Below are 12,586 nucleotides of genomic sequence, written 5' to 3' on the forward strand. Positions count from 1 at the left end.
AGGGTCGCGGGAGCCTATCCCAGCTGTCATAGTGCGAGAGGAAGGGTACACCCTGGACAGGTCGGCAGTCTGTCGCAGGGCCAACACACAGAGACAGACAACCATTCACACTCACTTTCATTCTCACATTCACACCTAGTGACACTTAATGGAAATTTGGATTACCCAATTAACCTATCCCCACAAGCTGCATGTCTTTGGACAGTGGGAGGAAGCCGGAGTACCCGAAGTGAACCCACACAAACACGGGGAGAACATGCAAACTCCACACAGAAAGACCCGGGCCTGATGTTGGAATTGAACTCAGGACCTTCTTGCTGTGCGGCAACAGTGCTAACCACCATGCCACCGTGCTGCCTGCTTTAAACAATAAAAAGTTTATTTATTTATTTATTTATTTGTTAAATCTGTTGTTTAGTTACCTTGTAAAGGACCATTTTTTTGGGAACCAGAAAGTTTTATGTATGTATGTATGTTAAAGTGAAAATGGGTGCAAAAAGGAAGACTTGCAGAAAGCTGTCACCCCCTCTTAAAGAATACCTTCTGCCTATTAAGCCTCACCTATATTTGCTGCACCACCTGGCCAGGTAATAAAATGTATTATTAAATAGAGAAATACACATTTGACCTGATTTCTGCAGCAGAAACATCGGCATATTTATCATAAATATTTACATTCACATATTACATAGAATGTAAACGCTTGCAGAAAATCCTAATGACACATGTCCAAGTCCCTCACTGCAAATCCTGAGACCTGTCAGCCTTAGTAATAAAAACAGACAAAACATTAAACCCAGTGCAATTACTTTATTTTTTATTCATGACTCTTAAAATAAATAAAATGTTGTTTGCAAGAGTTTTTAGGCCAAGACAGACAACACTACAATCACTACTAGCTGCACAGATTAGTACAAATACACAGAACAAGTATACTATGTATATCAGATAAAGTGTAAAATACAAAAAATACAACCAAAAATCACCTTAAATAAATTCAGTGAGACCGGCTGCTTAAGATTTAACAGCTGATTCCCCGAGTCGAGGGCTGCACAGTTTTTCCAAATTCAGCATGAAATTTCAGGACAAACAGGAGGAAAGAGTCACTGGGTAAGATGGGAATACAGCAAAAATAGGCTGAATATAACAGAAACTGAATATTCAAAATTAGAAACAGAGTGGGTGATTCATAACTCTATAATCCCAAAATGAAATAAACTAATAACACACAGCATGCAGTGATCATAGGAGTTAAACCAACAGAAATTTTGTGATCAAAAGTGCTCTTGCACAGTGCAGTTCCTCTAGTGTGTTTACACCCCGACTGCAAGTTTCACAGTTTTGGAGATATCAACATCAATACAGAAATTCAGCCTTCTCTTTAAGAGAACGGAACCAGATGGCATGCGCCTTGAGGTGCTCGACACACCACAAATTTAATTTAAAAGACTCAGCAGCAGTCTCTCCTTTCATTGCTCGGTTTATCAACATGCTCCACAAATACTGCTATGAGCATTTTTAATGTGTTTCACTATTTTCCTCTTTCACCAGACGTCACCTACCAAAATATCGTTGTGGAGAAGGAAGCACCAAGAGGAACCCTAGGATCATGTTAAACACAAATATACAGGTACATTAGTAGAAAAGAGTAATAAAGGCAGCAATATAACCTAGAATGTAAAAATAAAACTACTGTGAGCCATCAAACTCCTGTTTACTAAAAAAAAACAACAGCATTTTTCAATTTAAATGAATAATTTGTGGTTTCTACTCTGAAAAGTCAAAGGAGGTCCCCATCATTTGAGTCCCAGCAACCTGAAGGCTAACATCTGGACCCGATGCCTACAACTCCTGACGATGGTCTGCTCAGCAACCGGTTCTGCTCTGTCCCCTTTCACTCTCTCCCCCTCTCGCCTGTCTGTCCTCCCTCGGTGTCCCCCCAGGGTAATAGTGGGGTAATTTATGAAGTTCTAGCAGCATGGAGCAGGTCGGTGTATGGGACAGCCTGCTGACCGAGCTCCATTCAGCTCCAGAGGAGAGGGCCTGCACTCCTTTCATCCTGCTCATAATCAGCACCTCTCCCTCAGCCCGAATCCCCATCCTCACTCCTCTCGCCCTGCAGCCCTCCTCAGCATGCAATCCTTCATGGCCGCTTAAAGATGAAGGGGAAAGTTATTGGACTCTTTAGTGACTCATAAACATCCTAGGGGATTTTCATAGTGCCTTTGTGTCTTTGTGTTGCGGCCGAGATAATGCAATTGTTTCAGGCAGTGTAAATGAATAAATCACCGAGCAGTTTGTCCCAGCGGTGAGAGATAACAAAGGGCAGCACTCCCCGTTCTCAGAAACACTTGTCTGCCTGTTCAGTTACTTCATGAAACAACTTTATATCTCTCTGCACAGACACCGGTACTGAGAGGGAAATGTTTAGATCCACAGATGAATCAAAACAACCCGATTCCTCATATCAGCTTCTGCTGAACACTCGCCCCGCTGTGATCTCACAGTCCTGATGTGGAAGCAACACTGAGACAAACGGTGGAAACTAAAGGCAGCTGTATGTCCTCTACAGGCTCTCAAGCAGCAGATTAAACCCCAGTGTGTGTGTGTGTGTGTGTGTGTGTGTACAGAAGATCAAGCCACTGATCCTGTTGAACAATGACCAGCAGAGAGTGAAGGAAGCCTTATGGTACACAGCGCAGGTTTGCTCTCCAGCTTAGCGCTTTATTGAGCCATGATAGGCCCTAATCTTGCCTGATCCTCTGTCACTACAAGCATATGCCTGTGATAATGCCCTCATTTTCTGGTCACCTGAGCACTTTCACTGGAGTGCACCAGAAAGGGCAGCAGTGAGGGGGTCTCTAAAGCCTAAAAAAAGTCTGTTGCAGAGCTCAGAATTGGATGAAGGGCCCTGAAAGGTGGCACCCAGAGAAGAAAGTCAAACACTCTAGTGCAGGGTTAAAAATTGAAGGATTATGTGGACACATGAAGGGTGGCTACGCTTTCATTTGTAAAATGCAGAGATCCTTAAGTCTCTCTGTGTGGCCCGTTGCCTCTGTAAACACATGAATAAGAATAAGATTGAGGCCAAGAATGGGATTTATCGGGCTCATGCATAAAATAATGGAGTAAAAGGAGGACTGATTACACTTGTTACTTGGATAAAGTTCCTGTCGGTGATCCCGATATACATTCTGTACTTTTACTAATACACAGCTCCTGGTTTCAGCTCTATTCCACTGATGTGCTGTTCCTCATTCGTTTCATATAAGTGACATTCTCGCTAATCTAACTTCATGTATGGTTAATAAGTAGCTTGGCACATTTTCCTGTATTTATAGATAATTTATTAAGACTATTGATGACCCACTATAAATCCCTTTCTCCTTTCCTTGTGTGTAAAACACAATGAAAACTGTGGCACAGAACCAGCCATTGAAGGGCCTGAAAGACTGGAAAAAAAGAATGAAATCTGGAGCATTGTGTTCAACTCAGTTAATTAGGAACTGACCCAATTAGCAAAGGAGAGTCCAGCAGCCATGTTGGCTCCAAGCCTAACGATGGGAAAATCCATATGCTCCAAATATCTGGCCCATGCTGGCTCTCAAAGTTCCCCAATTATAATATCACTGAATGGTGGCCGAGCCAAAGCACCCTGCAGGGCCCCCCGACGGAGCTGTGGTGGGGGGGTATCGAGAGCCCTCTTGATTCTCGGTTCTAACTTTGTGTGGGTTTGTGAGTGTAAGGGATCACAAGCCCACTGACACGGAGACCAGCAATAGATTTACCAAAATCTGCACATATTTTAAAATTAGTGGTTCTTTAGATTCAAGCTCAAGTGAAGTTGTGTTTCCTCAGTGTGCCCCTGTAGGAAGAAGGAGAATTTAGGCACAGATTATTAGAAGCTAATAAGCACACTTACCTGGAAATGACTGATTCCACGTTGTCCGTTTACTATAAGGGACCTGACTTTATCAGATAAAGTAAGATGATCAGAAGAACCGCATCGTCAGAGAGAAACAGTCTGAATTTCTAACCTGATTACCTCAAGCCTGATGGGCTTAAACCTTTCAAACATTTTTGTGTGGTCTATTCTCAAATGGGGGGTACTTTAAATGATGCATATGAGTCATGCACAACTCTGGGGAAAAAATCCACTATAATAAGTAGAATAAAGAAAATTAAATAAACCACTTTGCAGTCAGCTTCCATAAAACCTCACCAACACAAAAAGCAGCAAACACAGTTAAGTTCACTGCCGGAGGGAGGCCAATTTTAAGATTATTAATAATAGACAAAAATCAAGAAAACTGTTTTTTGTGGTTGAATTGCTGCAGCATTTCAACCACAAAACAAAGCAAAGAAAATCTGTTTGAACACGAACACGACCTCCTCACTAATCCCTCACCGAGGAACATACGAGAAAAACCAGGTTAAATGAAAGTACAAGGTCGTCTTGGCATCGCTGCATGATCACAAAAACGTGCGTATTTAGTCGTATTAAACATTGGAAATGTAGCTTTAATAAATCAAATACTGATGGTGCAGTGCTGTGCTGCAGCCCTTTACATGGGCCTTTTTTCTATTCATACAAAAACCCCACTAATGCAAAAACAATCTTACACACACACACACGCACACAAACACTCCTTCATACACCAAGTTGTTTTTTGCACAATGCTCAGTCTGTTGCACAATCCGCTGTCATTGTTGCACTTTTCTGTCTGGTGTCTTAGTTTTGGGGGGTTTTTGCAATTTTTGCATTTTGCACTTTATGTAGTCCTGTGTTTGCTGGTCTGTTATATGCTATATGTATCACCATGGTCTTGCACATTGTCTCGTTTCACTGTGTACTGTACCACTGCACATGACAATAAAGCAACTTGATTTGGAATTCAAATATATTTATATTATTCAAAACTCTTCTGAGAACCTCAACTGGATTTTAACTGCCCTCACATTAGTTATCTGAGAACAGTTAGAAGTTTTTGATGAGGACAATGTGGTTGACTCTGTAATTAGTTTGACTTAAAAATATTCTTGTAAAAGAAGAGATGTGATTTTGCACTGCTTTCAAAAGACTATTTAATGGTTGGAACAATTCAATGGGACTCTCGCACACTCTCTTGCTGACTGCTGAAATATTTATTAAACCATACTTTGGTCTGTCATCTCATCAGATAATCAGAGGACTGGTGAGATCAGTCTAACTTTGCTCGCATATGCATCAGCAGTGGCATTAGCAGGATATCAAAAGACTCAACATGAGAGCATTAAGCAAGAACAAAAACAAATTTAAAAGCAAAGAGCATGAGATATATGTCATAAATGTTGCACTAGGTTCATACTACAGCGAGTAAAAGATTTAGATTCATCAAAAGATTCATCCTGCTGTTTACAACGCAGAGAAAGGCAAATATTTTCTTAGCCGAGCAACCAGATGAACACAAAAATCCAGACCTGATGCCTGTGAAATGAACACAATATACTTTTCTATGATGGCTTTTCAGTTGTTGTGCTCCAGGCAAGAATCAATGCAACGAATCAATTCACAAAACTGCTGTTTTTGCCATCCTTAGAAAAGCGTTATGTTCTCAAAGTCCCGGCCCTCCAGCACTGCTTCACTTGGTGCTTTGCTTGGCACAAGGAAGGCAGGAAATTCCTGAGCTGCGTGGTGAAAGCCAGCCTCTGAACACCACGTGGAGAACTCTGCTTGGTCACAGCGCCACAACATTAAAGCAGCAGATATATGTTGGATGCGAAGCCTGGAAGGAATTTTAATGCCATAAATTTAAACGAGGAAGAACGTTTTCCTTGTGTTCCTGATAGCTAGCAAGATAAAGTAAAAAAACAAAGAACAATAGGTGCCAGTAGCTTTATGGTTGAATTATAGGGAGACAATGCTGCGCCCACTCATTTAGTATCTTTTTAACTACCTCCCCCTGGACTGAAAGACCCCCTTCCAGTGATAGTGATGTGATTTCACAGACTGTTTGGGAAACCAAGTCAAATTTATCTGACCCCTTTTGTTTTGAGCTTCTGGTTGAATTGTATCTAGTCTGCCATTAACGCTGCCCTTTACATGTTTAAGAGCCTCATATGGTGCCTCATACCTTCCTCCAAAGTATCTCATGGATACCATATGTAAATAAGGCCTTAAAGGCATCATCTATCTGGTGTTATGGAAGGGGGCAATAAAAACGGTGGCCTGCTCACTTTCACTTTAACATCCGCGTAGAGAACTTTCAAGTAAAGTAAACATGTTTTTACAGCTGAGGAAGAAACTTTTGCAGATTATAGAGGTAAATTAATACGAGAAGAATTTTAAAATTTGAGATAATAAAGTCATAAATTTATGTTTATTCATCTTTTTTTCTTGGATTTTTTCTATTATTATTAAATCACCTCTCCCTTGTTCCAGGATTACTTTAAAATCTGTGCTGAAACATAAAAAAATATGCAAATACTGCCAGTTTTTAATTAAAGTTTTAACAGAGCTCTGGTTAACTCAGCCTTACATGGGATCATACCTCTGTTTGGTTAACGTGCAGGGGGGTTCATCAGCAAGTGGGAGAATTAATGTGGTTGTGGGGAGGTGGACTGGGGGGCGCAGGAAGGAGTTGTTAAGAGAGGGGGGTAAAAGTGTGTCCCTTCTGCAATTGGCTGGGGCCATAAGTGTCTCATTATGCGGTGTATTGTTCCTTTGTTGTGTCGGTGGTATAAATACACCCCAGCAGGCCCATGGGGTGACAGTTTAGACACACTCACTCCTGGGGAGAGGCTGAGCATCAGGCCGAACAGCACAAACTCAGGGAAAAGTGAGGCTGTACAAAAACTGCAGGGAACTGAGAGAGTTTGGAAACCTACAGTTCAGGTCCTAAGCTCAAGCTGTCACGATTTCAGAGTTTTGGGGGGTTTTTTGGATCCTTGTTTTTGTTCCTGAATTTTCTCCCTCAGCTGAAATGGATTCCGATGCTGGCTCCACCTGCAGTCGCTCCTCGTCTCCAGACCTGGTGGTGGATGACTCTGCAGGGAGCTTCTTCTCCAATAAGATGTTCCAGAAGTACTGCCACGAGAACAGAGCAGACAGTGAGGCCGGCCAAGGCAGGACGGACTGCTGTAGCGTGGGCGGTAAGAGCAAATCCAGATCTGAGCTCAGCAAGGAAGAGATGCAAGATCAGAGGCTGAAAGTTAACAGTCGAGAAAGGAAGAGGATGCATGATCTGAACCAGGCGATGGATGGCCTCAGAGAGGTCATGCCATACGCACATGGACCCTCGGTCCGCAAGCTGTCAAAGATTTCCACCTTGCTCTTGGCTCGCAATTACATCCTCATGCTTTCCAGCTCTTTGGAGGAGATGAAGAAACTGGTTGGGGACGTTTATGGTGGCAATGCCGCCGTCCAGAGTCGCACAGCTCCCCATCCCACCATTACCCCTGCGGCCACGACCGCCCACCTCCCTCTGCATCCTCTGGCCCAGTCCCTTCACTCTCTGGTGGGCAGCACACCTTCAGCTCTTCAGCATCACTCATCTTCTGCCTCCTCAGCCCCAGCTCCACACTCCCCTCCATCAGCCGGCTTCCTGGGCTTTCACGCTCCAGTCCAGAGCCTCCTGAAGGACCCTCTCCACCTGAGCAGCTCCTACAGACACTTCCCCGGCATGCCGTGCCCTTGCTCACTCTGCCAGCCTCTGCCCACCACTACCTCCACATTACACAGCCTGTCTATGAGCAAGTGAGCAGGTCTCTCTTAAAATAGACTGTCCGGACCACAAACAGGAGACTGATGAAAAAAAAAATTATAAAATGATGGCTGGGGTAAAACCTTGTACATACTGTATATACACATATAGCTATCTTTTGGGATACAAACTGCTGCTATTTTTTTTATTAATTGCCTCTTTTTCTTTTCTTCTTTTTTTTTTTTACAGAAGTATTCTAAATGTTCTGGGGATTTTTTTTTCATCAGAGTAGCTTATGTGAAATAAGTGGTGATGAAACACTGTCAAAATGGAACTGTTGTGTCTGACTGGCACAAATGCTATTTTCCTAAATTAAAATGTTGTTTTGATAATAACTACTTCTGGGCGTCTTCTTTTAAATGTGCAGTTGATTTTTAGTTTGTGAAAAATGTCTCTTCTTTCTCAGCGTCACTATTTTGGAAACGTTCTGGACATGTACAAATACACAGTAATATCACAGCAATACTACAAGGGCATTTATTGGTGCTTTAAAGGACAAACTTAGAAGTGCTAAAGCTGACATTCAGGAAAAAAGGTTGTCATTTGTTGCTAACCAGTTTCAGACAGCCTAACCTCTGAAGAGCTAAAAAGGGACAGAAGGGCGAGACAATACACCAGAACAGAAGCTGAATGTGGTGTTCTTGAGCCTGGGGACCATCCATCTTCACCTCAACAGGGTGTAGGAGATGAAAGGACGACACAGGCGCCGGGAAGGCGCGTCACTTTTGTCTGACGCAGGCAAGGGACATAGCCATGTCCTCAGCTCTAGGCCAGCCATTTGTCACTGTCTCATAAGAACATGGATATAGGAACACAAAGGGCAGATTTTAAGCAAAGGACATAATGGAGTCTATATTAAAAAAAAACAGGTCATTTTAATTCATACAGGATGAATATTTCTATCAGCACATTAAGACATCAAATCAAGTTCCAGCTTTCTTCTAAAAATAAAAAACTGAACAAGCATACGTTCACTTTACACACGCACACTGCCATGAACATGATTTAGTCAAACAGCTCAACAAGGACTAGCCTTCACTTAGCAGCAAATCAGGCGTGTAAAATACATGCTTATCCTCCCACGGCTGACAGATGAGTTGGAGACCAGGGGAGAGATGAAGAGATGTAAATCATTCTCACCCACCTCTCACTTTTACCCCTCCTTCTGCTCTTGAAAGTGCTGAATAGGTTCGAACAATAGCCATGCGTGGGACACAAAGGCCGGGGGAGTCCGAGCTCTCGTGCCTGGGACACAGACCCCCTCCATTCAATCTACATTTCATCATGGTAACAAGCGCTGTCGGGCCAAAAGGCCTGACACCCTCGCTCACCACAAAGGCGGTTAGCTCTAATATATGAGGCTATTGACACTGTAAAGAGCCCCTGTCAGTACTGGGGGATTGTCAGCTGTGGGATGTCTCAGTGGGGGGAAGCAGCTGCCAGCCAAACCAAGCGATGAAGCTTCTGTCGTGGGGACTGGCGCTGCAGCGTCACCTGGTCCCCAGTCCCTTGACACAGAGACCCCCGGTCCTCCCACAAGACCCCCCTTTATTGGGACACAGGTGGGAATGGGAAGCAGAACACATTGTAGAGATTAGTGGGGATCGGCCTCCCTTTGCTCTAGGTAGATAATTAGAGACAGTGACTTGTGCAAAGCTGGTGTTTCCTGATTGGCACCAGATGGTGTTAACCCACAGTACGGCATCAGCGGTCTGCAGAGTGCGTGCAAGTGTGGGTGTGATGACTGCGGTGTGTAATGGATATACCTCTTAAATCATACAATATGGACATGTCCTCTGTGCACCATTATGGTCAGCCGCTGCTGTCACCACAGTGCTCTTTAGCATACGCTAACCAGCAGTGGCAGCACTGGTTTCAGTCACAATGTTGTGCACAATTAACTCCGAAAATTACACACGCTGGTCTATATTAGCAAGGGTGGAACAAGTATTCAAATCCTTTATGTTTCCATTTTCTGCACTTATAATACTCAACAGTGAGTGAAAGTTATGCATTTAAAATATCGCCTAAACAAAAGTAGCTGCTCTGCTGAATGCCTCTGAGAATACAACTGAGAATATAAGATTAATTCTCATTTTACATACATTTGGTGATTTATGTGCATCGCCCAAGGCATGGTTTATTCCAAGCAACTTTAAAGATAGCTATCTTAAAATATTGCATCAAATATGTCCAAAAGACACAATTTTAGGAGGCTGAAAGCAAAAGGTACTGGCAGGAAGGTATTTGACATGCATTTATTTATTCTATCAGGTTAAAAACATTGTTTTCATGCACTCTGGATAACCCCAAGAACACTAATTTCATTACTGTTACAGCAACAATTAACCGAGGCACGGTGCTCAGAGCAACAGCCTTTAAATGTTTAATTAGAGCCCCGTTAGTCTCGCAACCCCAACTAATTTGACCTCAGCTGTCTTTTTGTAGACTGAAATATAAAAAGTTAAGATATAGAAAGTCATTTGCTCCAGGGATGCAAAACTGTATAATATATTTTGCAAAACAACACTCATAATTACTGCTGATAAGAAAAAATTATAATCATCTATTTTGAAAGAAAGATAAAATGATTTCTCTTCACTTTTTCCTCTCAGTTCAGTGCCATCACTTAAATGACTTCTAACTGATATTAATTTGTATTTTGAAGCTGTTAAATATTTAACAAATAAACACACAAAAGTATTACATCATCCTTTGATGTAGCTGTAGACTGTTACACCAGTTAATGCATTTTATTTGGTGTAGTTGATCCAAATGAATGTTTAAATGGATAGATAGATAGATAGATAGATAGATAGATAGATAGATAGATAGATAGATAGATAGATAGATAGATAGATAGATAGATAGATAGATAGATAGATAGATAGATAGATAGATAGATAGATAGATAGATAGATAGATAGATAGATAGATAGATAGATAGATAGATAGATAGATAATATTAGCCATGAAGCTATTTTGAAAGCCTTGAACTGAACATAAATTTTGATTATAAACACAGTTTATAATCTGGCAAAGACATATGGAGTCAAAAAAGACAGAAATATCTTTTAACAGCACAAAGGATGCACTGATGTTATTACACCATGACCTTTTGTAGATGAAATGTAGACAGATGGATAAGTTAACCGCTTCAGATACTGATCAATAGTGGAGTACTTATCCCAACTTGGCTCAGGCCAACCTGCACTGACAGAGTTAATTAGGGGACTGAAAGACCCAATTAAGAGGAATGAGGGGCCGGACGGGGGACTTGTATTGGAGGACATACGCACACATTGTGCAGATTCTAGATAAAAGAGAACTTCAATTAAGGGAGAGCACACTTCCAGAAGCTTGATGCCTGTTCTTTTTACATTTTATGCTTAGTAAAGCCCAGCTCCCCACCACCACCCCTTTTCACTCAGAATACTGATGAGGGGAAAGCACAGCTGCTGGGGGTCAACACACATATACAGTATGGTGTGCACATACGCTCACATGTATGCACACAGATGTACAGAGGAGGGAGATTGATGGGGGGGACTCAGGCTGGAACTGCTTAATGCTGATTAGTCAACATAATGTCTGAAGAAGGAACGCACCGGTCTGGATTTGATGGGTTTCATAAACAGCTTATTGGTTAAATTAGTGTTAATTAAAAGAGAAAAATCAGCATATTTTTAAATTATTACTTTCCTCCATGAAAGATCTGGGTTATAGTTTCTCATTGTCTCTCTGATGCACTTCTCCAAACTATGCTGTAAGATTGGTTGCCTGCTTTTGGTCACAACAGCAAGACTATTGTTTCCAAAAATGAGTGATGAGACCGTGTAACTGTCAATAAAAAATTATTTGTAGGTCAATTAAACCCTCCCTTAATCTGAAAATTTTAAATGGAAAGGTTGTGTAATACTTAGGAAAATAACTGGTGGAACATCTTTAAACTAGTCAGTAGGATATTAGGCTATTATTAAAAAAAAATACCATCCAAGAAAAGCAGAGATTTCCAGAAGTAAAGGTGAGGAAAGCTAAGCACTCTTGCCTGCATGCAAGGGGCAAGGCAAAAACCACTACTGAATGGCGTTGGCTTTTGGGTGGTGAACTAAGGACAGCCAGACTTGGAAATCACTCCACAGGCTCAGGAACACCAATAAGAACATACAAGTTTTTGCAGCATCCAAAAAAGCACATCAACACTTTACCATGTCTGGAAAAATATTAAAAAGGCCAAAAAAAAAAAAAAAAGGCCAAAAAAAAAAAAAAGATCAAGAAACAAAGCAGACTTGTACAAGCCAAAGCTCAGTGAAGATGAATTAAGTGGAAATCTGTCCTGTGTTCTCAGCAAACTTAAATTGCAGAAATCCGGAATGTACATCATGAATAATAACTCTTGAAGACTGTTTAAAAGCAGCATCCATGATGGTGTTTTGGTGCATTTGTTCACATTAACGTTGAACATTACATACAGGTTTGAGTGAGCTGCCATAAATGGAAAGTGCATATTTCATCAATACAAAGCATTGTGGGCCCATGGTAAAAGAGCCTTGGCTGATCAGTTTGTTGGCTTCTGCTTGCCCACCTGCATTTAAAGGACTGAGCATAGATTCCCATTCAGATTAAGATCAGGGAAGTTTTCTGGCCATGGTTTCAAAATGTACTTGTCACGAATTATTACTTTTGCCCTGTGCCACGGTGATCCACCATGTTTCATAATGCATAAATTGTCACCAAACTGAAAGAAGTTGATCTTTCAGTATGTTTTTAGTTTTGTCAAAAAAGAAAGGCAGGTGTACAAGCAGAAGCTGTCACGGCTGCAGTGGCAGGCTGTGTGGAGGTAA

At 41.7% G+C, this 12,586-nt stretch overlaps 1 protein-coding gene across 1 annotated transcript; it reads left to right on the forward strand.

Annotated features, from left to right (window-relative positions):
* The first annotated feature begins 6,558 nt into the window (after positions 1–6,558).
* On the forward strand, positions 6,559–7,892 carry olig4 (oligodendrocyte transcription factor 4). Its single transcript, XM_026151048.1, has one exon. It carries the CDS (start codon positions 6,963–6,965, stop codon positions 7,737–7,739), a length of 777 nt encoding a protein of 258 aa, XP_026006833.1. The 5' UTR covers positions 6,559–6,962; the 3' UTR covers positions 7,740–7,892.
* The last annotated feature ends 4,694 nt before the right edge of the window (positions 7,893–12,586 follow it).

This window comes from Astatotilapia calliptera, chromosome 19, assembly GCF_900246225.1.
Source record: "Astatotilapia calliptera chromosome 19, fAstCal1.2, whole genome shotgun sequence".
NCBI classification, from domain to species: Eukaryota; Metazoa; Chordata; class Actinopteri; order Cichliformes; family Cichlidae; genus Astatotilapia; species Astatotilapia calliptera.

What these genes read in the sequence shown, in the direction of transcription:
- olig4 (XM_026151048.1), top strand. Translation starts at nt 6,963, where the DNA reads ATGGATTCCGATGCTGGCTCCACCTGCAGTCGCTCCTCGTCTCCAGAC.